Raw genomic sequence first — 27058 nt, forward strand, 5'->3', positions numbered from 1 at the left:
TGCCTTTGGAGCATATGAAGAAGGTCTCCTCTCCAGCTTCCTTTGGCTTCATGGTGCCCTGGAGCAGACGCAGCATTCAAAGAACGATGCAATTAAAAAAACATAAAAAGGGGTGCATTAAAAAGGAATTAAATTATTACAATGTTAGAAGAGATAGCTATTAGAAAGAATACAGTACTTAAAACTGTATAAAACATTTTAAAATGAAGCAACCCCCCCACCCCACCCCAATTCCCAAGGCTGGAAAGTTCAAGGGACTGCATTCTTTCTCCCCCCACCAAAAAAAAAAGGTTACTTGAGTCTCAAATCGTCAATTAGGGATTTAATACTCCATTAAATATAGTGGTTCTCTTTCCCCAGCAGGATGGGAAGAGCACTGCGCATGCTCAGAAGCATGCCAGTGAGAAGGAGCTCAGCGAGGGTGCAGTTCCTCCTCCCGACCAGGCGGGGTCGCTGTAGGCTGTGCTCTAAGGCCTTTCTGGCCCTTTCCTCTGCTTCCCCTCTGCTTCTCTCTTCCTCTTCTGCCATCAGCTGTTGGAACCACCCGCCACAAGAGGAAGGAAGCCTTGGGGGGGGGTCCCCCTTGAGCCCCAAATAGGTAAGCGCCCCTCTTTTGGCTCCTCTTTTCCAGTTCCAAACCCCCCTTGCAACTTTTTTGTTTCTGTTTTCCTGCCTGGAACGTCGTTGTTGTTGTCATTGTTGTTGTTGTCTGCCCCCCAAAAGAGAGAGAGAGGAAGGAGCAATTTGAACCCAGGCTGCATGCAATGCAGCTTTGCCCCTGCGTTGCTCAAGAGCATAAGGAAGACCAAGGAAGGAACGTAAAGACAACAAAGACAATGACAGATTCAGCCCAGACAGAGAAGAGATGGAAGTGGTGAAAGAGCTCCCAGGCCTGGGATCAGACACTGATGGAAATGGGGGCTGCAGCCAAGGAACCAGAAGGAGATTAGGAAAGGAAAGGAAGGCTATGAAAGAACTAGAGCAGATCCTAAATGTAAAGACATACAACTGAGTGCAAAAGTGAGAATCATGCAAGACATTGTGTTCCCTGTTGCTGTGTTTGGATGTGAGAGCTGAGCCAAACCCAACGGGAGGGTTTCACTAAGACTAGTCCAGAACAAGAGGGAGAGAATAGCAAATTATAGCAATAATGTTTATTTGCATTCCGCTTTTCCCCAAAGGAATCAAAGAGGAATCCAACAGTATAAATAAAACATCAGACAATTAAAAATTACAATTTAAAAACCTCAAGACCCGACCCCTCGACTCATAAAAAGAGATTAAACATCAGTGAATGTAAAACTATCCAATGCAATACGTACATTAAAATTCTGGGCAGATTAGCGGAAGAAACGAATCTTCCTCTAAGGGGGGGGCGATGGGGTTGATGGCGTCAAACAATTTTGGTATCAGTAGCAATAGAGGTGTCAATAGAGGCATCAATAGAGGTGTCAATTATGCCCCCCCTTTTTTGGGGGGGGTTTGGAAAGGAGTGTGAGTAGCCTCGCAGGTTAACAGAGTTTGTGTATGTGCGTATTGTGTGCCTTCAAGTCGTTTCAGATTCATGGCTACCCCAAGGGGTTTTCTTGGTCACTTTCTTCAGACTGGGTTTGCCATGGCCATCCTCTGAGGCTGAGAGAGTGCAACTTGTGCAAGGTCTCCCAGTGGGTTTCATGGCCAAGCTGGGAATCGAACCCTGGTTTCCATAGTCCTAGTCCAACACTCACCACTTTGCCACACTGGCTCCCTAAGAAAGCTTAGGGCTTTGCTTAAATACCAAATGAAAGTACTATTGTGAAGTCGGAGGCTTTCGTGGCCAGAATCCATCGTTTTTTGTGGGGGTTTTGGGCGATGGGGCCGTGTTTGGAAGAGTTTATTCCTGAAGTTTCGCCAGCATTCAGAGAAAGATGCCAACCACAGACACTGGCAGAATGTCAGCAATAAACTCTTCAAGAACACGGCCCCATCGCCCAAAACCCCCACAAAAAATGAAAGTACTATTCATTACATTTAATCTAGCCATGTGTTTCTCTGTAAAATTAACCTGTCATCCACATTCGTAAATCGTATGTTGCGCATGTCACGGTCTTTATGTATTTGACCAAAATATGTGATTTTTGGGGGGATGTTGTTCAGTCTCTATAAAAAGGAAAAGCTATTTAAGTCTTACATAGGGGATATCTCATAAGTGGGGAAGCCTAGTGTGGTGGCGTTGTCTGAGTTTGGACTACAGCTCCAGCAACCAGGGTTTGAATACTTGCTCAGCCATGGAAACCCACTGGGGCTGATCCACACTGCAGAAATAATTCAGATTGACACCACTTTAACTGCCATGGTTCCATGCTATGGAATCCTGGAACTTGTAGTTTGTTGTGGCACAAAAGCTCTCTGACAGAGAAGGCTAAAGGTCATACAAAACTACAAATCCTCAGCATTGAGTTAAAGTAGTGTCAAACTGCATTATTTCTGCAGCCACACTCTCTCTGCCTGAGAAGAAGGCCAATGCAACCCCCTTCTGAACAATTCTTACCAAGAAACTTTGTGATAGATTCACCATACATTTGAAAAGACTTGAAAATACACAACAACAACATATAAGTGAAAGCAAGCAGTCTGGAGAGGAACAAGATTTCCAGCCCTCAAATTAGGGACACCCTTTACCATAAGAGACCCCTGACAACTCCAACTTTGGGGGGGGGGGGTAGAATATTAGAAATGTAAAATTCAAAGGGAGCCCACAGGTCATCTAGTTCGACCCCCAACCTACTGAGAAAAGTACAGGTAAGCATACCTTTAAAAGCTTCCAGTGAAGGAGAGGCCACTAGCATGTGCCCCTTGCATGTTTGCTTTAGATTGTCTCCTCCTGAGATGCAGAGATGCTTTATAATGTGCCATCTAGATTGATAATTTCATCTGGCATTGTTATTTTTGATGCCTGTGAGTGATTATAAATATCACTCCACCTTATTCTTATTCTTATTCTTTCTTTATGTTCTTCCACCCCCCTCACCCTCATTTTGGTGGCAGCCATGGAGGAGATGGAGCGGCAGTTCACTACTCTGCGGGATGAACTGGTGGCTGCTTTGATCAAGAGTCCTGCGGAGCAGAATCCAGAGTCTGTACAACGCTTGGTGGAGGTGGCATTACCCCCTGCCCAAAAGTACCGGGAAATAGATGCCAAAGGAATTATAAAAGCTAATACCCAGGAGCAGGTAAGGGGACATTCTGGAAACCAGGTGGGAGGGTAAGTTTTGAGACTAGGAGACACTTTGGAAGCAGTGGAAGCAAGAGTAGTGGGGTGATTTCCCTACTTTCTGGAACTGTTTTGGGACTTGAAACAGCTGCCTAATGGGCAGGAGCTTCACCTGTACAATGTCTGACTAGACATCAGCTGCTACCCAGGAAGGGAGCATGTAACCATAGGTGAGGCAGGGAAGGTAGCAGAGCTATAGATGTAAGGATCAAGGTATAACGGATAAGCAAGTGTTAAGAAATGTTGGCATGTGGATATGGTGAGCTTGGCTGCATCTACACTGCAGAATTAATACACTTTGACACCACTTTAACTGCTATGGCTCAAGGCTATTGAATTCTAGGATTTGTAGTTTTGTGAGCTATTTAACCTTCTTTGTCAGAGAGCTCCAGTGCCACAACAAAGTACAAATCCCAGGATTCCATAGCATGGAGTCATGACAGTTAAAAAAGGTGTCTAACTGTATTCATGCTGCAATTTGGCAGCAGCCCTCAACTGGTGGGATGGGATGAGGTGGGTTACAATTGAGGTTACATTTATTGTAGATAGTCACATAAAGGTATAACTGAGTTATGCAGAATGCTGAGTGAACATTTTTAAACACCCAAAAGCAAGGTCCTGGTCCTTAAGAACTCTGGTTGATAATATCTCTTCCTCATGAGGTTTCAGAAACCAGATATATTAAGTCTGACAGGGTTGTAGAGTTCAGAGAGGATGTGCTGTTGATCTCCGTAAAGTTTGTGTATGTATGCAATGTCTGATAAGACATTAAGTCCAGTTTTCCAACCCCTTGCCAGACTGAGAAGGATCTTCACAAAATCTCCACTGCCTTGAACATCTTGGAGAAATACGGGCGCAACCTCTTGAACCCCCACAAGCCCAAATTCTGGCGAACCGTTAAGTTCAACAATCCCGTCTTCCGTGACACAGTGGACACCATCCAGGTGAGAAAGATGCTCCGTTGAGAATACCAGCAAAGTACTAGTAGGAAGTATGTTCTTAGAAACAGGACATAGACCTGTCTAACTATATCTACTTGAAAAAATTCTTAATGACTGTTAAACCTCCCATTAAAAACACATGCCAGGAACTAAAGAAGCAGGGACTGCTGTGTTAATGTCAGTATTGATTTTATGGCATTATATTTTTGTTTTCATGTTTCCAACTGGTTTTGAAAACCAGATTATTTTGTTTATTTTCTTAAGTCTGCACCCTTGGGGTCTCAAAATAAAACAAAATATAAAAAAGGGAAGGATACACGCATCTCACTGACTCCATTCCCAAATCACATTCTTGTCTTTCCGTCCATAGTTTCTGTACAACTTTGGTCCCCCCCCCCAGCCCATCATGTAACCACAAAACTCTGTCTCCAACAGATTGTTGGTAGACCATTGCCCGGCTGTAACACGTTAGTGCTTCAGAGTCCATCTTTCACTCCATGTTCTTCAACATCTCCTTTTCTTTATAAACTGTCCAAGGGTTTGGAGTGAGGTGGCATCAACTTTCTCAAGTCACCCACTTCTTTTACATCTGGCAGTGGAAGCTTGATCTTAGATTAGATGAGGAGGCCAATTTTTGTCCCATGTGGTAGCATTCAGTCGGCTGGAAATGTAGGTGTGTTCCACTTGAAGGTTCAGGATTGTAGATGCTGTTGGAACTGACCACTTCATAGCAAGGATATGTTGAAGGACCATCTGCCTCCACATCACGTTGCCTGAATAATAATTATTTATTTATTTATTTATTTATTTATTTATTTCCCGCCTCTCCCTGCAGATCGAGGCGGGTTACAAAACATAATCCAATAACATACATAGTAAACTTACATAATAAAACATAGTCTACATAACATATACAAACATGATCCCTATCCCCATACCAAAACAAAGTGTATAACAATAAAATCTAAATTAAAATAGATTAAAAAGTGGGTTTGGAGAGAGACTATTTGTGGGAAGGAGGAACAGTTTGTGTTAGGTAACAAGTGGCGGTAGCTGGGGTCAGTCTGGGAAGGCCTGCTGGAAGAGATCCGTCTTAACAGCCGTCTTAAAGGTATACTGAAGTTATTATTATTATTATTATTATTATTATTATTAACCTTTATTTATGAAGCGCTGTAAATTTACACAGCGCTGTACATGCAATCTTTTTAGTTAGACGGTTCCCTGCCCTCAGGCTTACAATCTAAAAAGACATGACACAGAAGGAGAAGGGAGCGGTGGAGGGAGAGGGTAAGAGGTCCAGCAGTTCCTCTCTACCTCCGAGGCCTGGACCAAGGCAGATGGACTGGAGGGAGGGCTTGGCTTCAAAATGGAAGGTTAATCTTCATCCAGGGAAAATACATACTCTCAAGTAGGATAATACATATACAATACATAGCAATACAGGAAATAGTTCGATAAACAGGCAACAGAAGAACATCAGATAGTAAGCGACAATTATGCAATGCCTGGGAAGGCTTCTCTGAACAGGATGGTCTTCAACTCCGTTTTGAAGCTAGTTAAAGAAGTGATGGCTCTTGCTTGTGGGGGAAGAAGGTTCCAGGAGTGAGGGGCAGCAAGTGAAAAGGGGCGAATCCGGGATGGGGCAGAGGAAATCCTGGGCTGAGACAGGAACCCTTCACTACCAGAACAGAGGGCCCGAGTGGGAAGGTGAGGAGAAAGAAGGTCTGATAAGTAAGGAGGGGCCAGCCCATGGAGGGCTTTGAATGTCGACAGCAGGAGCTTATACTGAATATGGAAAGGGAGAGGGAGCCAGTGAAGGGATGCCAACACAGGAGAGATGTGGTCAGATCGGTGGGTGGAAGTGATAATGCATGCAGCTGAATGCTGGACAGAGATTAAAGGACGGAGGTGAGAAAGAGGCAGCCCAGCCAGGAGGACGTTATAGTAATCCAGTCGTGAGATCACTAGGGCATGGACCAGGATCTTGGCAGTAGAGGCAGAGAGATATGGTCGGATTTTGGCAATATTGTACAAAAAGAATCTGCAAGCCTTGGCTGTGGTCTGGATCTGAGGGATACACGACAGAGAAGAGTCAAAGTAATTGTCAAAGGGTCTTCCCTCCATGTCTCTTCCAGTAGAAGCACAGTGTCTAGATACTTGGAACAGGGTCTCCTCAGTGGTGGTTCTCTCAGTCTAAGGATTCCCCACCCCCAAAGGAAGTTAACCTGGCTTGATCTTAGTGGTTTTGGTGCCAAGCTATAACAAGAAATTCCCAGTTACTTGCATGCTGTAACAGCTCTCCTCTATTGCCTTTCTGAAAAATCCAGTAAAAAGAGCTTGGCCAGCCTACCTTGGCAGGGTGTTCAGTGGGGAGGGGACACCACAGATAAGATTATGTTTCATGTCAATGCCACCTTGGCTTCAAATAATGAAGGACTTTCCTTGCAGACTCTGACCCTTGATAAAGATCTGTCTGATGAAGAGGCAGAGGCAACCTGTATTGCTTTTGCTTGTCACCTTTCAATATCTTCTAAGTCTGTTGATTATTTTTTGTGTCTTTTTTTCAGGGCGGACGAGATGTTCTTCGTCTCTATGGCTATTCCAAAGAACAGACAGATGGCCTGTGCTTCCCTGAGCATCTGCAGGAACCAGACACCCTCCGAGTGGCCTCCATCACAGCGGATGTCATGATGTTACGGGCTGAGCTGAATCTCCTCCTTTCGGTATGGCAAGTCTGTGATGCCAAGGAGCCTTGGCTCAAGGGGGAGTAAGGATGGGGAGATGAGGGCAGGTACTGGGGGCCCTGATGTGAGCTGGAAAATATTAATGGTTCATTTCCCCTTTCAGGACAACCATCCCAATCCTCTGGTGTTACAAGAGTTAATGCAGGGAGGTGACAATTTAAGGGTGAGTCTGCTGTCAGTGATATCAGGACTGCAAAGCAGAGCTTAACTGCATACAGTACTTTCTCAGGTTGGAAAGGAATGCAACAGCTTCCTAGGCTACAAAGTAGAACTCAGTTCTATGTAGTACTTTTCCAGATGGAAAACCAGAGCTCAGTTGAAAGCAGTGCATTCTTGGGCAACAAAGCAGAGCTTACTTGGATCTGCAGAATTCCAAGTAGGATTACAAAGCCCAGTTAGACACATGTAGCACCTACTCAGGCTGTAAACCAAACTTCAGTTGCATGCACTAGTTTCCCAGGCTGTAACCAGAGCTCAGTTTAAAACAGCACCTTTTGGAGCTGCAATGCATAGCTCAACTCCTTGTGGCACCTGTCTGCTTTGCAGAGCATAGCTCAGTTCCACACAGCACCTTTCCAGGCTGCAAAGCAGAGCTTGATTCATACAATTATTTTCTAGACTGCCAGCTTTATGCTATAGCTTTGCTTCAAAGCAAAATTCTGTTCTGTGCATTAACTTTCTGGGCTGCAAATCAGAATCCAGTTCTATGCAACCCGTTTCTAGCTTGCAAAGCATAGCTCACATCAATGCAACACTTTCCTTGGATCAGGTTTTTCCTAGGTTTTGTATCTATGGTCCCTTCAAAACACCTGAAGGGTAGCCATAGGTAAGGCATGTTAAAAATTATATATAAAATTGTACTTTTAAATTGCCTACTGGACAACATTCTCTGGGTAGAGAACAGTCTGTTAAAAATAAAAATCCTGACCATGATAAATATGACCATAGTTTAAAAAAAAGAAGTAGAATGTTAAATCATAAATTAAACCCAGCAGTAGAGGATAAAACATTCCATCGTATAAAAACAACTTAAAAGCAGAAGGATAAAGGTTCATAGGTATAGTAACACTAAACATCTTTAATGTGGCCTCCTTAAAGGTGTGAAGGTGTGAATAAAACCGTTCAGATTCAAGCGTGTTTACTTGAGCCTTCTCCTTCTCTCTTTTTCAGGAAAGCCTGGTTACAGATGTCTTTCCCCTGCAAGAACATATGCCCCAGCATCTAGCTGCAACATTACCACACACAGGTAATGTGGGCTCTAGAGGATGGTTGTGGCAAAGGCCTGCAGTTTTTTCTACTCACAGAAAGTTGATTGTTCCACTTAGTGGAATTTGTTGTCTGATACATAATGTAGGTTGCTGTGAATTTCAGCTTTCAAATTTGATCTCTAACAACAAAACTGGGTGAGCAAGTTTTTAGTCCTCATGGGTAGAGAGAAAAGTGTGTGTGGCATATTTTTGGCAGAGCCCACTGCCTTCTCTATGTTGTAACCACCTGGGTCCCTAACATCAGCTGGCAGCTTCCTTGCTTGACAGGGCTTCTTTTGCAGGGGAGCCCAGACACTGTCATGGCCTAGCAGCTGAGCCTTCGCTCCATTCTCAGTCTAAGATTTCAGAGTTTGGAAATTGCCCTTTTTCTTTTCTTTTTTTTTTTGGGGGGGGGGGGTGGAGGGGGTCAAACGGGACTTCAGCTCTCAGAATCCCCAGATTTTGCCACCAGGCTTGAACCCATTTCCTAAATCTTCTCTCTGCAGTCATATGGTTTACTCTCATGCTTGTTTTCTTATACAGTGGACCCTTGGCAACCACTGGGATTTGGTTCTAGGACCCCCCCCCCCCTTGGATGCCAAAATCCATGGATGCTTATTATATGCCAGGGGTAGGCAACTTTTTTGAGCCGGGGGCCGGGTTGCTGTCCCTCAGACAACTGGGGGGCCGAAGCCAAAAAATAAATAATTAAATAATTAAATAATTAAATAAACCAGGACAAATGTAGGACAACATTTTCAAATGGTGGACGCTTTTTTTAAAAAAGTGGAGGACACGCAAAAAAATTTGCTGATTTTTTAAAAAATGTTAATATAAATGCATGTTTCTGAGGCATCTATAGACAACTGCCCCCCTTGCCCCTGCGCGCGAGAGGCCAAAGGCCCCGGCGGCAAGACTGGGCTGGGGCTGGTCCCAAGGCCTCGCCGGGCCGCATCCGGCCCGCGGGCCTCAGGTTGCCTACCCCTGTTATATGCAGTAGGATATCTTACATAAAACCTTACATAAAATGGCAAAAATCACACTTTGCTTTTTGGATTTATGTGTGTGTGTGTGTGTGTGTGTGGGGGGGGGGGGGGGGGCTATTTTCAAGCCATGGATGGTAGAATCCACAGATTCAGAAGGCTAATTATATCAACTATATATTTTGCAAGCACTCAGGACCAGCTTCTGATTCTGAGCACATTTGGAAGGGTCGAGATTTTGCTCTGAAATTTAAAAATTGAGTTACTCAGTCTAGTAAGGAACCCTTTCCCTTAGACAGATTCATCACCTTGGAGATCTCATCCAAATTTCATACTAAAACCAAGTCTCACCTGACATGGAAGCCAGTGCCTGCCACTGATGGTCACATGGGCCAGGGAGCAGTGTTGGGAAAAGACCAAAGTCATTAATAAAAGTATAAGTTTTATATAATTTGATCTAATTTGGAAACGCGGTATATAAATAAAAAATATTATTATTATTATTATTATTAGTGTGTTATGTAAAAAGTGATTAAGCGATTTATAAAGTTAAAACATTAAACATTGAAAACATAAAAATTCATTAAAGGACTATATATACAAACCTTAAAAACAGCACAGCTCCATCCCAGCCTAGCAACTTTCAGATATTTAAGAAATTTCCCAGTTTCTCTTTCCTTCTTCCATCTTTTTCCTCTGTTGCTGCACATGATTTCAAAGTTCAAAAGTAGTTCACACTCAGTAAACCCATCAGGAGGAGAGAAGAGAAGGGGTGGAATCTTGTCCTTTCCAGTAGGTTCAAGCAAAGCAAACAGCTGCAGCCTCTTAACTTGTGTCATTTTCCTCATTAATAACTTTTGTCATTTTGACCACACTCTGATGTTGCTCTGGTTTTCTTTTGTGAAATGTTGGAGGGTAAGTTAATCCTTAACTAGTTTTTTTGTCTTCTCCACAGGGTACCTGCCCCCCGATGCCTGCCTGCTTTGTGGGTTGGAGCCCCCATCTCTGCATTGCCCAGACTGTGCCCAGTCTCTGTGCCCGGACTGTGACCGCCTCTTCCACAAACACCCTTCACGGACACATCACCACCGGACGCCTTTAAATGACCAAGCATGGCGTAGTCCTCCTCCTCCACCTCCACCCAGGTATCCCAGAAACCTCTTTGCTTGCAGGCTACCTTCATCTCTATTGCTTATGAACAGTTGGGTTTTTCAGTCCTTCAGTGTACTAGATTCTTTTTCTTTAATAACATTTTATTCATGTTTGACTACTTTATGTAATGCAGATTTAAAGAAAGAGAAAGTAATAATCAGTACAATATAGCCTGTGCAGAGATTTATAATTAAATGAGCAACCAAGGAATAAGTTCAGAAAACATCCATCCAAAAGACTGTGTGTGTGTGTTTTATGTTAATACATCCTTCCACAGATCTAAAAGATTATAAGAATGAGTATGTCTGTCTGTTGATGTTTACAAATGAAAGTGTATTGGATTTTGAAATATGCAGTCAAATCTCAACTTGTGCGAGTTTAACTTTTGTGTATTTGATTATTCGTGAGATTCTAAGAGTTGTAGTCCAGAGATTAAATATTTTAGCACAGAATGTAGAATTAAGATATGATATTAAGGGTTGACTCAGTCTTAACCGCTACCATTTACTAAGTGTGTGATTCCGGTCTCGTTTAAGTGTGTGTGGCGTAACGTCCGATGCTGCTTCCTTGCGACCTGCAACAGACTCCCTAATAGCATCCTGGCTCAGTGTCCCCACCCATCGGCCTCCATGGTGCTGTGCAGCCTGCCACATGAACAACGATGGCCGCGCCGTCCTGTGTGTGGCTTGTGACCGTCCACGTGGCTGCAAGATGCCCCAGAGCTTCAGTGCTGAGGAAGAGCCCAAGAGCTTGGGACAGCTGGCCCGGGGACGATGGGCATGTCAGTCTTGCACCTTCGAGAATGAGGTAGCCACGGTCCTGTGTGCTGTGTGTGAGAGGCCTCGCCTGGCTGGGAAGCCTGGCACTGGGGATGCCAAGCCCCTAATAGCTTGGGGAGAGGAGGCTGTGCAGCAGTCGAAACAGGTAAATACGTCAGCCGGATAGGCCACGAATGGGCCACAATTCAGTCCAAGCAAATCTGTGGAAGTTTTTAGGCTTTGAGGCTGCTGAGATATATTTCTTTTCCCAAAGTTATTTGCATAATGGATTAAATCAAAGCAGCAGTAAGAATTGTGTGGTTCATGTTTTTCTTGCAATCCAAATGAGGAAAGCAAACAAAGTAGGGGAAGCCAGTACAAATTACTGCCACTTGATGGTTTGGAAGGGGCTTGGGGCCTGATCATGTTTGATATACAGGTGGACTCTCCCTTATTCAAAATGCTTGGGGCCAGAAGTGTTTTGGATTTTGGAATATTTGCATGTTCATAATGAGATATATTGGAGATGGGACACATGTGTATACTGAATCAGCAGAAGGCAGACGTCACTATTTCCGCCACTCATGTAGATGATTTTGGAATATCTTGGATTTTGAAGTGCTAGATAAAGGATACTCAATCTGTATTTTTGTCTTTTGCAATACAATTGGCCCTTCCCTTATGCAGGGGATCCGTTCCAGACCCCACTGCATAAGGGAAATTCCGCTTAAAGTCAAGCCCCATTAGAAACAACGAGGCTTGTTCCTGCAGCGCGCACATCGTGGGAGCACACCCCATTGTTTCTTCTGGGGTGCGAGAGAAGCCTTTCCGGCGCTTCCTCTGGTATACTAGAAGCAGCATATAGCGTACTCGCGTATGACGTGGACGCACTGTAGTATCGTTATTTGTTTATTTATTTATTTATTTATTGCATCCTTTGTAAAATCAGTGAATTTCAAATAAAATAATAGTGATAAACCAAATACCATGTCTCACAGTCAGGCCATTTCACTTGGCAACTCATGGGGAGTCCACCTTCCTTATGTGGCCCACCTGGCAGCAGATTTGGCACCAACCCAGGCCTTAGCTTCTGAAATCGCATGGTCAAGTACCTTCAGGAAAACATGAAAAACACATAACATCATTTAAAACACATGATGTCTCTGTGGTTAGCTTTCTCCCACCTAATTTTCACTTCTGCCTAGTGCTCTGTCCTTCCCTGTTCTACGTTCATGAAATTTCCCCTTTTCTTCCTTCTCCATAGCTCCCTGGCTGGCAGTGTGAGCATTGCACTTTCTGGAACAAGGTCCCTGGCCGGGTGTGCGATATGTGCAACCGCACCAGCCAGCGAGGGGGGCCTGAGCCCTTGATGCCACACCCTAAGCTGGAGAAAGATGAGGAAGACAAGCAGAAGAGAGGACCACCAGTGGAAACCAAGAGTCCATGGAAGGCCCCACCCATCTCTTTAGAAGAGGCAGAGCATCGGAGGCAGGAAAAGCTCCGAGAGGATGGACAGAAGATGGTTGCCATGATCAGGGTGAGTTGGTCTTCATACATTTTGGGGAAGTAGACACACTCTCTCTCCTTTCCTCTTTTCTTCTCTCTCTTAAAATGACTGACAAACAGAACTTTATAAATGAAGTCACACAAAGTTTTGGCTTCTGCCTTCTTCAGTTGGTCAAAATAAAAATGAGCCATGTCCAAGCTGTTTCTTGAGAAACGTACCTTGGGTGGCTGTTGAACATGAAGATATATTTGGAAGGAGAGCCAGTGCGGTGTAGTGGTTTGAGCATTGGAGATTGGGGTTCGAGTCCCTGCTCAGCCGTGGAAACCCACTGGGCGACCTTGGGCAAGTCACACACTCTCAGCCCCGTGATAATTTCACCTTAGGGTCACCATAAGTTGGAAACAACTTGAAGGCTATAACAACAAAAATATTTGGAAGACGTTAGCTGGCTTGAATAGAATGTGAGTCATTTTAGTATATAAAAACAAACAGCTCTTCTGACAAGTTTGTTTTGGATCCCTGGTTAAAATCTGCATATCAGAGGGATTAAAAAACATAACATTATAAATAAAGGTTCAAAAATGGCTGAGATTCTGCCTTTTTCAGTTGCTCAGGATAAGAAAGAGTTACATCTAAGGTGGTAATCAAAAACACTGTTGGGTTGCTGTTAAACGTGATGGTATAGATATATCTAGTGACCGCTGCCAGAATATCCCAGCCAGCATTCCTCTCCAGTCCTGGAAAAGGGTTCTTTGAACAGGTAACTGACTCCAAATATGCAAGTGTTGGGCCTTATCAGAAGAGCTATGTTGGATCAGAGCAAAGGCCTATTCAGTCCCTCATTCTGTTTCCTCAAAAACCAACCTTATGTTCTGATGAAACTACAAGCAGCAAGTATGGGTAAGTGTACCTTTCCACTTGTCTTTCCAGCAGCTTGTACAATAGAGGCATGTTTCCTCTGGTATTGGAAAAAGTGTGTGTGTGTGTGTGTGTGTGCGAGAGAGAGAGAGAGAGATTACTAGTAGTAACTGATAGCCCATCTTCCATGGATTTGTCTAGTTCCTCTTTAAAACTATCTGGTTTGTTGGTAGACCAGGACACCTTTCACACTACAGAATTGTAGCACTGTGATTCCAATTTAAACGCATCCTCTGGAACCTTGGATTTGTAGTTTGGTGAAACATTAGAATCCTCTGCTAAAGAATTCTAAATGCCTCTCAAAATTACAGATCCCACGAGATCCTCTTTCCGTAGGGCATCTAGCAGCCTTGCTTGTCCCTGTCTGTTAACCACAGCTACCCTCCCCAGAACCTGCTAGTTGCCACCCTCCCTCCAAGTCCCTTGCTATTTATTATCATTCATTATTTTATTTTATTTTTATTTATTTCATTTTTATGAACTCAAGAAGCTCACAAGATGTAAACACTTTAAAAAGAAATTTTAAAAACACATTAAAACAACCTAGCTAAAGCAGCATAAAATTACCGTACATACTTGCCTGTAAATCGACCTCATGTATAAGTTGAGGGCAGGTTTTGGGGCCAGAATTTTGGATTTTGATATGACCCATGTATAAGTTGAGGTTAAAACTTAGAGGCATGTAACAAAGGATCTAAAGGATAAAACAAAGGAAAACAATGCCAAATGATTCCATGATTCTATGAAAATTACAAAATTCCAGCAGGCATAACTGTTTGCGCTCACATGAAAGGCTGGCTGGATGACAGAGCAGATGGGAGTCAGTGGTTTCATGACAGATTACACTCCTGCCTTTCAACAGGTTATGGTTACTTTTTTTTATAAGAGTCAAAGAATAGTACTTACATTGACCCATGGATAAATCGAATTAAGTTTTTTGGATTAATTTTTTGACTAAGATTTCTAGACTTATAGGTACAGTATACAGTAAGATTGAAACTGTACAAAAGTTTAAAACCATACTTGTTGTTTTGCGTACTTTCACTTGCCCCTCCTGACATAACCTGGGCTTCCTTTTCCCTCCCTTCCACAGGAAGCTGAAGCAGTAGGTGTGGCTCCTGAGATGGTGGCTGCCGCTTTGCGCTACTCAGGGGCAGAGCTGCCCCTGGCGTGGCTGAATTCAGAGCTTCCCTGCGTCCTGGAAGGTATGGCTGAATTGGCCACCCAGCGAGGGGAGCAAGAGCCCGGAGGCGGTCTGGGTGCCCTGACCCGCCAGGAAGTCCAGACCGCATGGATAGAAAGCCAGGGGGATGTGGATGAAGCTGTCAGCCGGTGTCTTAGCGCACGACGCAGCAAGGTAAGTTGAGGGGAGGGTGAAAACTGTTGTACTCCTGAGAAAAATGTGAAGCCCCTGGGCATGTGCACAGTATCTTTTGAGGTCAAGCTCAGGGTTGTGGGCACTTAAGGTAGATCAAGAACCCATACTTCCTTTCTGAACAGATCCGGGAGCTGAAAGCACTGGGCTTTGAGGACCGTGGCCCTGTGTTGCAGGCCCTTTACCAGAACAATGGGGACTTGTGGCAGGCATTGGTGCAGCTGCAGCGCCAGCGGTTGGAACCTTTCCATCAGCGATTGTGGAACGATGAAGATCCCCCAATAGATTTTCACAACCCAGACCGACAGGTGAGAAAGTTCTGAAAGGAGGCTCCCTGACCACCCCACCCCCCAGCACATTTATGTTAGTTTTATGTCATGCTTTTGCTCCAGAGATTTCAAAATGTCCCTCCACATTCGCTTGAGTTAGGGGTGAAGGACCCCTGAGAATATGGGAAAACTGCAAATAAAAAAACACTATTCTGTTTACCTGCGAGAATACCTCTCTAAAAATCCCCAGGTCCTCCAGTGCAACTCTGTGATCAATATCTGCCAAAGGTTAATCATGGAATCATGCTGCAAGACCAACAAATGCCTAGAGAAATGTTTTTTCTAGGAACGTCTAGGTTCTCCACAACTCTGTGGTCAACTTTCAGCAGAATTGTGCTGGAGGACTTAGAGATTCCTAGAGAGAACATTTATTGCAGCCTATAAAGACCAGGTTGACTGCAACTACCCAGAGGTACAGCTCCCTGATTATGGAATGGCCTGCCAGAAGGGATCCATCATATTACCAGCTTTTAACAAGCTGTCAAGACGGATCTCTTTCAGCAGACCTTTCCTGAATAGTAAACCCGGCCACCATTTGAGTCCACCACCTTGAGTGTTCTGTAGCCCCATTGCATGTCTCTGATTATTTTAATGGATCATTTTATTGGTTACTGTGTTTAATTGATGTTTTAAGGGGAAGGAGGGAATAATTGGGATATTGTGGATTGTATGGACTTTTTAAACTGTAAGCTGCTTCAACTGTCATTTCGACAGAGGTGAGGTAAAAATAAAACTTATTATTTATTTTATATTAATCAAAACCACAAATAATCAAATCCACAAAAGTTAAAGCCACAAATGTGGAGGGTCAACTGTATAGGATACTCCTTCCCCTTTTCTCATTGCAGCCACCCTGTGAGGTAGGCTGGATGGAAGGAGAAAGAGTGATTGACTGGCCCAGGGCCAGCCCCATGAGTTTCACAGCTCACTGGGGGACTAGAGCTTGGATTCCCTGAATCACAGTCCATTACTCCAGCCACTACACTTTGTTGCCACCCTTCTTTCAGGCACTTCTTCGACGCCTCCTGGCCTCCCTCTCTCTGCCCAGCTGGGGCCGAGCAGAACTGGTGGTTTCACTGATGCTTGAACAGCCGAGCGATGGGGGCTGGGAGCTGGCTGACATTGTCGAGGCGGTGAAGGCCTCCCCCAGTCGCGACTTCATCAAGCGCTTGCTGAACTGGGAGTGCGCAGTCTGTAGCCTAGCCCTTCCTCGCAACAAGGTAGGTACTGAATACCAGCCCTTGGCCCTGAGTGACATTTCAAAATACATTCGAATTAACCAGACAGCCCTAAAGTGCCTTGAAATGCTCCTCATAGGTCGTTTGTTCAAAGGCCAGTAGGTGGTGCTGTTACTCTATTCCACTTTTTGACCCAAAAGCTCAGTTAGACTGGTTTTGGTTGAATTCTCTTGGTCCCATCACCATCACAGGCATGTTTGGTGAAGCCATGGGAGACAGCCTTCTTGGTGGTTGTTCCCAGATTGTGGAATTCCCTCCTGCATGAAGTTGGGTTGGCACCTTCTCCTTTCCTTTCTCTGGTAGACAAAGACCTTCTGCTGCCTCCTGCCTCTGTTCCAGGTTCTGTCTGGAGAGGTTACTCTTTTGGACAACTCCCAGAATCCTTAGACAGCTTAAAAAAATAAAATAAAGGAACTTTCCTATGCCTGGGGCTTCCTGGAGGCACACTACTGATATGTGGACATTGGAAAAGATCAGGAAATGTTGACCTAATTCAGCCAACTTCTTCTTCTGCTTTCAGATGCAGTCTCTGACATCATGTGAATGTACCATTTGCCCAGAATGCTTTGCTCTCCACTTCACCATTGCTGTGAAAGAGAAGCACATCACTGACCTGGTGTGCCCTGCTTGCTCTGAGCCAGAGATCAACGATGAGAAGGAACTTCTGAACTACTTCTCCACCCTTGACATCCAGGTGACTTCCTGCCTCCTCCTGCTGCTCTATTTTCTGACTGTGTGATACAAGGCCCCCCAAACCCCTATTTTTTAATTTTACCAACACTGTAGAATCATCACTGTTTTATCTGAAACTGCAGTCTGGAGGGGTTAAGGGCCACTAAAAGACCCTTGGAGGCCACATGTGAACTCAGGACACACTTTGCTCAGCCTTGCTTTAGTGGAATGAAGTGACTGCTTTCTTTTCTCTTCTTCTTTCTGACTTTCTTAAAAGACTTTGAAATGTCCTCCCTTATTCTCTTTCCTTTAACTACCTCTCCTTCCTCCCCAATGTCACCTCTCAGTTGCGCAGTTGCCTGGACAGGGAGACCTATGAACTTTTCCACAAGAAGCTGACCGAACGCGTGCTCATGCGGGATCCAAAGTTTCAGTGGTGCACACATGTGAGTAAGCAGATTTGTGGGATGTTGTTTTTGAAGAAAAGAGGAGCAGGCGAAAGAGGAGGTGGGAAGGAGATAGGAAAGCCCATAGGAAAGTTGCTGATATGTGCCTTCAAGTTGATTTTATGTTTTCTTGGCAATACTTCAGAGAAGATTTGTTGTTGCCTTCCTCTGAGGCTGAGAGAATGTGACCTGCCCAAGGTCACCCAGGTGATTTGCTGTGGCTCAGGGGGAATTGAACACTGGTCTCCCAGAGTCCTATCCCAATACTTGGACCACTACACCATGTTCTCTTTTCCATAGAAAAGACATGCAGTGAATTGCATGAGTATTAAAATGGGATAACATTTTGTATGTAAAAAGTCAAGTTAAGATGATGAAACTTAGGCGGATGCATAATGGGATTACGTGATTTATTGGAAAACACTGCATCAAGAAAAGCATGAAGTCACACTGCAGATGGATAGACTCAATCAAGGAAGCCACAACCCTGACTTTGCAAGACTTGAGTAAAGTTATAAGTGACCAGGGCTTTTGGAGAACTCTCATTCCTAGAAGTCAACTTGATGGCAAATAACAACAAAGTCTGTTGTTTTGGTCACACTCTTGTGTGACTGACAGAGGAGGCAGAGCTGTTCAGATAGTCTTTTTGCCCTTGCTTGGATTCGTTTGGTCCAGCCAAGCCTTAGGCCATAGCCAGAGTATGATCAAAGGAATCCCTACAAACTTTTATCTTCTGCAACTGGCTTTGGAAGGAAATGCTTTCTTCAGGTGGCATCCAGGAGCAATAATTAAGCCATTGCTGCAGGGAAGGGACTAGAAAGGACTTTTCAAGGGGTAGGGAAAGTCTGTGGAGTCTGATGACCTGGGGCTGCAGAAATGGCTTTGAGGCCCACATGTGGCCATGGGCCACACTTTTTTCCACCTCAGTCTTAAATTGTGGTGAGTGTCCAATGCATATCTAAAATTGGCTCCTAGGGTGGAGAGAGCGAGGCTGCAATTCAGTAAGGGGCTTAAGACCTTTGTAAGTGGACTTTCTGTCTGCAGGAAGTAGAACTTAGTAGCTGAAAAGAAGAACTTAATTGCTCCTTTTTGCAACATCTGTATTCAGATAGTAGGTGCGAGGAGGCTACTACATACAGGAGCCACCAGAGTGACTGGCACATATCAGTCCTGATGTTGGAACCAATGTGCTTTGGGACATTGTGCTTAGTGCAGTGTGCTTTGTGACAATGTGCATTGGCAGAACCTGATATGCAACAGGCCACTCTTGCTGTGCCCTGATACACATCTTCACTAACTGTGTTTTTCATTTCCCTTTGTGTATACTTATATATTTATACACACATACACACACACACACACACACACACACACACACACAGTTATGCAGCATAGCCACAATAGAGAATTCCATCTGGAGTCCCTAGCTGTATACAAACCTTGTGATTAGACACATACACCCCAGCAACACCCTCACCATAACCTCTCTCTCTCCCTCTTTCTCTCTTTTCTTTCTCTCCTCTCCAGTGTTCCTTCGGCTTCATCTACGAGTCTGAGCAGCTGGAAGCCAAGTGTCCACAGTGCTGCAAGAGTTTCTGTGTCCAGTGCAAGCGCCAGGTCTGTCCAGTCTCTTGGGGGTGTTTGGAGGGGTATGTGGAGGAAAAGCTGGGAGCCTCAATGATGACACACCAGCAGGCCAAGGTTTAAACCAAATAACTTTTTTTAAAAAACCTCTGAAAGAACTCTGTAAATTACACTTGGTGCTGGCACGGAAGATGGGGGGGGCGTGCTGGGAGGGGGATTTTTAAATTATTTGGTGGCTTAGTGGTTAAGATGCCAATTCTGATGATCAGAAGATGGAAAGGTTGGCAGTTCGAGGCCCGAGTGCTGCATGATGGGGTGAGCTCCTGTCACTAGTCCCAGCTTCTGCCAGCCTAGGAGTCCAAATCCATGCAAATGCAAGTAGATAAATAGGTACCACTTTTGTGGGAAGGGGATAGCATTGGTTGCAGTCATTCTGGCCACATGACCACCAGAGCAGACCTCGGACAACGCTGGCTCTTTGGCTTAATAACGGAGATGAGCACCACCCCCTAAGGCCAGTTATGACTAGACACTCATATGAAAGGACTACCTTTACCTTAGCTTTAAATTATTACTAAAGTTCCCATAACCAGGTTTCCTTTATCATTTTTTGTTTGGGAGACACTGTTCAGCACCTTGGATTGCTCTTGTAAAATCTGGACGAAAAGCTGGAGTAAATGCACTGACCCCACCAACTTCTACTCATACAGATTTTTAAAAAATGAATGCAAAAGTTGCCAAGTGAGCCTTCCTGGGGAGAGACTTCAGCCAGCAAGGAACCACTGCCTAGAAGGCTCTTTCCTCAGGCTCCACTTACTTCTCCTTGTATGGTGACAGAGGGAGGCTCTCTTCTTTGGAGTCTCCTTGCTTGGAGGTCTTTAAACAGAGACTGGATGGCCATCTCTTGGAGATGCTTTGATTGAGAGTTCCTGCATGGCAGAATGGGGTTGGACTGGATGGCCCCTGGGGTCTCTTCCAATTTTATTATTCCCAGGCTCCACTCCCATTTCTTTATATAGTTGTGGAGAAGGGACTCTGGGCAATTCTGGGAGCTGTAGTCCAGGAAAACGAATGTGTTCAAGCTCTTGGTGCCCAGTTCAGTTTCTTTTGTTTGTGTGTGCTTGTTTGCAAAGAAGATGAATATTGCTCCTCCTTGACTCTTTTTCTCTTTTCTCTTCCCTTGATTTCAGTGGGAGCCACAGCATCAGGGGCTGACATGCGAAGGTTTCTTGGAATGGAAGCGAACCAACGATCCAGAATACCAGGCGCAGGGCTTGGCTGTCTACCTGCAGGAGAATGGAATTGGTGAGGATTCCCACCATCACTCCCTGCCCCCCCCCCCCCAACTTTAAGGGCCTTGCTCCCAAGACATCCATGGTGCAATGTACAGTTTCCTGGCTGGCCTGAGACTTGAACTCTCCTTTTGTAGAAATGTAGCTGCTTATTCCTTTTACTCAGGCCTCTGGATTGCCTGAACCCGGAAGGGGCAACGGTGTTGGGCCCAGCAGACAAAAATTGCCCCAGTTTTCTGTAGGATTGTATGGGCACCATACAGCCAGGCCAAAATATATTGTAAAAACCCCAGTTGTCTGGAAGTATTCAGAGGTCTGTTTTAACAAAATTGGTGTACATGTTAAATAGTGCAAGAAGACGCCTGCAGCCTATTTAACAGGAGAGGTTCTGCTCCATGAGGCTTCCAGGAAAGAGTTATTATTTGCCTCTGTGCTCTGTCCAAAAACTTCCCATGCCATGCAGCCGTTAAAGCCTTAGAGAAGAAAAGTGAGAATGTGATCCAGAAGATGAAAATCCAGTGGATCTGGGCTCCTGGGGGAAGGAAATGAAGGATGCACTCCACGAAAGTGGACCATCCTTTCTCTCACCCGCCTGCACATATGTGGGATCTCTGCCTGAGAATCCCACAACAAAGGCCTTCAAGAGGCATGTAAATCCAGTTGGGCTTAGACCATTCTTTCCTGGATGTGTATCTTGCTGCCATGACATTGGCGCAATTATGCAGCATCCCTTGGGCTAGGTGGACCTTTCCTTTATTAGGATAGGGCCAGGTAGTCTTTTCCTTTAATCTCTGCAGCCACTTTTCTCCAAAGCTTTGCTCCCTAACCTCCTTTTTTCCTCTTCTTTCAGCATGTCCCAAATGTAAATTCTCGTATGCCTTGGCCCGCGGAGGCTGCATGCATTTCCAGTGTTCCCAGTGCAGGCATCATTTCTGCAGTGGCTGCTATGGGGCTTTCTATGGCACAAATGTAATATTATTATTATTATTATTATTATTATTATTATTATTATTATCATCGTCATCGTCATCGTCATCGTTATCGTTATCGTTATCGTTAGTTGGATAGGGGTTGACAGGGAAGGCATTCAGTGTAATGCATTAAAAGTTACATATGGATTTTGGAATATTTGCATATACATAAAGAGATATCTTGACAATGGTACCCAAATCTAAACATGACATTCATGTGTTACATAAACACCTTATACACATACATAATATTTTAAATAATTTTGTATATGAAGCAAATCAACCATCAGAAAGCAAAAGTATCACTCAGCCACACATGTGGGCAATTTTGGATTTTGGAGTATTTTGGATTTCAGAATTTTGGATCAGGGAGGCTCAATCTTTACCTCATTTACCTTTAACTAGTTATTTTGGGGGGCTACAAGGGTCTAGTTAATGAAACTGAATTTACATTTTTGGGTGTAATGAGCAGCAGATTTTAATTACTTCCCAACATTGCCTTTTTGGGGCATTTCCAGAAGTTTCTTGACAGAAAATTTTCAGTTTCTCAAACACTGCAACACTAGCAACAGGAACAAGTTACTTTTAATAAGTAACTTTCCAAGCTTTAAAAATAAAGTATTGTTTTTGCCTCTTCAAATTCCTCTGGATGGAGTGGGATAAAAATTCTAACTCACTGTCATCTCTTGGCCATCTTGATTTGCAACGTGTTCTGCTGTTTGTTTTTTAAATTAGATTTCTCCTTCACAGCAACCCTGTGAGGTGGGCCAATATTCATTCCCATTTGATACATGAGTGAAACTGAGCCTAGGGGAGTGTGACTTGCCCAAAACCAAACATGCAATCCATTGTGAAACATAACAGGTTGAACCCAGGTCAGTCTAGTTGGTATCTACCTCTCCACCTACTAAGCCATACATAAGCTGTTTCTCAGTATTGAAACAGATGCAAATAGGTGCCACCTGCAATGTACACTGTGTGTTGGACGTAATCTGGTTACACCCATATTGTTTACTAAGATGAAGTTTCCATCAGTGAGTACAGAAGTGGTAAGAAGTGCGGGGAGTGGCTGAGTGTTGTGACAGTCTCAAATTGTAAAGAAAGACGAGAGAGAGAAATAGAGAGATGTTTTTGTATGAAACCTTGCTGTTATCCCAAGCCATTGACTGAAATAAAATCCTGAGATAAAATCCTGCCTTTTGAGAGGATGATATCATTCCCCCAAAATTACATCAGTGTCAGAAGATGACTAGACAAAGCCTTAAGTGTAATGTGTTTGGGAGAACTATGGATTTATTGAAGACTGTGACAGTGGGGAGAAGAGGCAGAGAAAAATGGAAATAAAAGTCTTCTATTAACTGCTCCTGCCCCAAAAGATAATCAAAATAGGCTCCATTTATGGTTACTGGCTCCATGTTTTGGGGGGCAGAAACATTCTCCCTCTCTCTCTTTCTCTTTCACACAGAAACACATACACACCCCAGTTTTAGCCTGAGAGATGTGCTGTTGCCAATGTATGCAATTGTTAGCTAGAGCTCTGGTGAAGAACTTGCATCCAATATATTTATGCGTTGGTGGTGGGCACAGCCATGAAGCAATCTTGCAGCCTTGCTTTACCTAAGTCTCCATCTCTTCCAGAAATGCCCGATAGCAGACTGCCCAATTCGGCGGTCTCTGCATGGCCACCATCCCCGCGACTGCCTCTTCTACCTGCGGGACTGGGACGTGCCGCGCCTGCAGCAACTCTTACAGGTTGGTTTGTGTACCGAGGCACTACATAAAGGGTACAGAAGGGTGCCAGCTGAAAAGGAATTGTTTCTTGTGGTGGAAGAAGGGTGACAACCTCCATGCCACCATTCTCTGAAGATGCCAGCCACAGATGCAGGCAAAATGTCAGGAATAAGTTATTTCAGAACATGGCCAAATAGCCTGAAAAACCCACAAAAAAAAAGCTACAGTTCATTCACTTTTTTTGCCCATTCCAGGATAACAACATCGTGTTCAACACAGACCCTCCAGCTGGGACCCGCGCCGCACCTGGAGGTGAGTGCCAAAGGATTCTGGGAAATCTTGGTTAGTCGAGAACATCTACATCAACGTTCTTTTAACACAGTGATCTTTAGATGTCTTGAACTACAGCTCCTATCATCATCTGCAAGGATTGTCTCTGTAGTGCAAAAGACCTGGCAGGTGTCAGGACAGGGAAGGCTGATTCTCAGTTGCTGCCTTGAAAAACGGGGTTTGGATAACTTGATTTTTCCCTTATTTTAAAATATTTTGCAACGAATTCTAGATGTGTGTATGTATCAGAACTGTAGATCCCAAGTAAACTGACTGAACCTTGCTTTTTAGCAGGCAATGTAGGTGGTTTTATTTAAGCGTTACCTTTTCAGAAGCTTGATTTTTATCATAGACTCTGCTGCTTCTAAAATTGCTATTTTGTTTTTAACTCCTTATTTAGTTCTTTAACTCTTAGTTTGCAGAGTTATGTTTTTTATTCTTATTTTGTACCATACTGATTTTTGTGACTTGAGTACTTTTACTTGCATGCATTCCTGACTATGAACAATGAGCTCCTTTGCTCCCTTTATATATTACTGCTTTTAATTCTTCAATCCATTTTTTTTAAAAGTACTTTTAAATGACTTTGTATTGTTTCATCATGTCTTCTACAGTATATCCTTTGTGGTGGCTTAGCAATTTTATTATATTAAACAGCATAGAAAGAATCACAAATAAATAATGCCCGAACCTCTCTTCCATTCAGCTGGATGCCGTGTTATGGAACAGAAGGAGACTTTGGCAGGATTAAAAGATGAGCCTTGTGGGAAAGAGACACCCACTGGATATGCTGGGCTTTGTCAGTAAGTTACACAATTGTATTTGTTTTTTTAATAATATGTATGTCCTGCATGGCAGGGGTTGGGTTTAGAAGGCCATCTAGTCCCTTCCAGCTCTTAAGATTCCATGATTCTATATCCCACTTTTCTTCCAAAGAGCTCAAAGTGGCATAAGTGCCACTCCCTATTCTCCAAAGTATCCTCACAGCTACCCTATGAGGTAGGTCAGACTGAGGAAGAGACTGCCTAGCCAAATTCACTTGGTGAGTTTTATGGGTGGGTGAGACACCAGAATCTGCTTCTAACTTGTCTGAGACCAACACGGTAACCCAGGAGTGGAAAGTGTATAACCTTCAAAATGTTGTTGGACTCCAGCCCCCAGCATCCCTCATCGTTAGCTGTGGTGGCTAGGAGAGTTACCCGATTAGTTATGACACATCTAACTACTAACTGGCTCTAACCACAATGTTTTGTCTTGGAGTTTGGGGTGGGTTTCTGGGGCTGCCAAAGACTGAGAAATCATTACCTGATTGTTGAAGGCATCATACTGGGTTTAAGGCAGAATTACAGGCCAAGGGCCCCATTTCTGAGGTCTTCCCTAACCCTCTATCGGTCCCTTAAAGCCCTCCCAATAATACTAGTTTTTATACAAAAAATATTGGCATGGTTTTAGGTTATTTTCACCTCAAAACTGCAGGAAAAAATCCACCAAACTCCACCAGTACTTCTGTTTTTATCCATGACCTTCTCAAAATGGTGACTAGGAGTCAACAGGAAGTGGTATCCTGTCATTTCCAATCACCCCCTAACCCCCCTCCCCCAAACTACACCCCCCAAGACCTCTGTTTTCATCCATGTCCTTCTCGAAATAATGACTGGAAATGACAGAACATCACTTCCTGTTGATATTTTGAGAAGGACATGAATGACAATAGAGGTGTTTAGGTGTTCCGACAGAGGCAGGGAGGTTGTTGCACTTGGGGGGAGGCTCAATGGTGTGGAAAACTGGCTCCTGCATAGTTGCCCACCCGTAGTTTAGTGATACATGGGAGGCTTTGGTGCAATGGAGCACTCTCTGGCTGAGGAGAAGGACGCAAGTTGGCATGAGTGGGGAGCAAGATGTGTCAAGGTTATTGATGTCCCCTTGCCCTGCTTCCAGGGCACACTACAAGGAGTACCTGGTCAGCCTCATTAACAGCCACTCCCTGGACCCAGCCACCCTCTATACGCTACAAGAAGCTGAGAATGTGTGTCGCCGTCACTTGCCTGCCACTCAGGTGCCACCTCAGGGAACAGCGGAGGAGGAGGAGGCCTACCGTGGACGCTTGGTCAAGGTGAAATTGGGAGGCCTGAAGCTGGTGGGGAGGGAGAGGACTCCTTCAACAAAATTATTATTATTATTATTATTATTATTATTATTATTTGTTTTTTGTGAGTTTTCGGCTATGTGGCCGTGTTCTAGATGCCAGCATTCTCTGAAGATGCCAGCCAGAGATGCTGATGAAATGTCAGGAATAAACTCTTATAGAACATGACCACCTAGCCCAAAAAACTCACAAAAAATGATGGATAGCCACCATGAAAGCCTTCGACTTCACATTATTTTGACTTTTGCACATTTGATTATTTGTGAGTTTGATTCACATTGTCATTGTTATTATTATTATTACAGTCAGCCCTCCACATTTGCAGCTTTGACTTTTGCACATTTGATTATTTGTGAGTTTGATTCATATGTTCTATCTAGGAATCTCTAGGTCTTCCAGCGCAACTGTCATTTGTAGATCCTCTGGCATAATGCTGTGATCAACCTCTGGCAGATGTTGACCAGAGTTGCGCTGGAGGACCTGGAGATGCCAAGAGGGGTGCTCTCTTAGCTAAAAAGAAGAGTGTTTGCAGTTTTTCCACATTCGCAGGTGTCCTTCACCCCTGGCCCCAGCAAATGTGGAGGGACCACAGTATTATTAGTTCTTACCTGCCTCTCCCCATAGATCAATGGGACAACAATTAACAAAAAACATCAGTTGAAGCACACACATATTAAAACTCATGGCTCACTTCTCCCTTTTTTCTGTCTGCCCCACAAAACTGCCGTAGATTTTAAGGGATGAGGTGCCTCTGGGCCCTAAAATTCCACGCAGACGGAAGTAGCTGGATGAAAGCAGACCTCATCCTCAGGGAAAGAAGCCAGGACTTGGAGCTGAGATCTTTCTGGGGAGAGTTGAATGGAAGCCATCTATCCCTTGAGTCCAGCAAAGGAATCCTTATTGCCTCCAAGCAGCATTAAACATTTCAGAATTGGATGTTTCCATCCAAGATGCAGTCTTAAGAGCTTTGAAGCCAAAAGTTAGGACTTTCAGGGTCATGTTTGCAAACATGCTGTTCTCCCAGAAGAACATTTTGGAAGAAGATGGAGATGGGGAGGGATTTTTTTACCTTCTGGCATAATGCTGTTTGAGAAGAGTTTGATTTACAAAATAGATGGATTGTTACCAAGATGGGTCTTTTTTTAACTCAGTGGTGGGTTGGAAATGATAAACCTCCAACCTCCCCCCAAAATTATTCAGAGTGATCAAACTGGGGGGAAAACCTTGTTGAAATTCCTGGTGAAGCAGCTGTTCATTTTTGCAAATTCTTTAACCTGCACTTTGAGCTTATTGTATATCTCTTGGGAGATGCATAATTCCAAATAAACTAGTTTGTAATTTTAAAAGGAAGTGTGAGACTGTTTTCTTTTTCCCTCTTGACTTTCTCTGTCATTCTTTTTTTACTAAGTACCATCTAACTTGTTCTTCATATTCACAG

The 27058-nt window shown here is 44.0% G+C and overlaps 1 protein-coding gene across 1 annotated transcript; it reads left to right on the top strand.

Moving 5' to 3' along the window:
- Positions 1–491: 491 nt before the first annotated feature.
- Positions 492–26966, top strand: RNF31 (ring finger protein 31). Its single transcript, XM_089481079.1, has 22 exons — positions 492–598; positions 3028–3212; positions 4051–4197; positions 6765–6920; positions 7045–7104; positions 8112–8187; positions 10127–10316; positions 10860–11247; positions 12346–12618; positions 14600–14863; positions 15007–15189; positions 16218–16430; positions 16969–17142; positions 17468–17566; positions 19094–19183; positions 20341–20455; positions 21293–21411; positions 23052–23165; positions 23399–23456; positions 24181–24277; positions 25413–25587; positions 26351–26966. Exons 2-22 carry the CDS (start codon positions 3030–3032, stop codon positions 26402–26404), a joined length of 3228 nt encoding a protein of 1075 aa, XP_089337205.1. The 5' UTR covers positions 492–598; positions 3028–3029; the 3' UTR covers positions 26405–26966.
- The last annotated feature ends 92 nt before the right edge of the window (positions 26967–27058 follow it).

This window comes from Sceloporus occidentalis, unplaced genomic scaffold, assembly GCF_023333645.1.
Source record: "Sceloporus occidentalis isolate IW3139 unplaced genomic scaffold, rSceOcc1.0.p SCAF_14, whole genome shotgun sequence".
Classification (NCBI taxonomy): domain Eukaryota; kingdom Metazoa; phylum Chordata; class Lepidosauria; order Squamata; family Phrynosomatidae; genus Sceloporus; species Sceloporus occidentalis.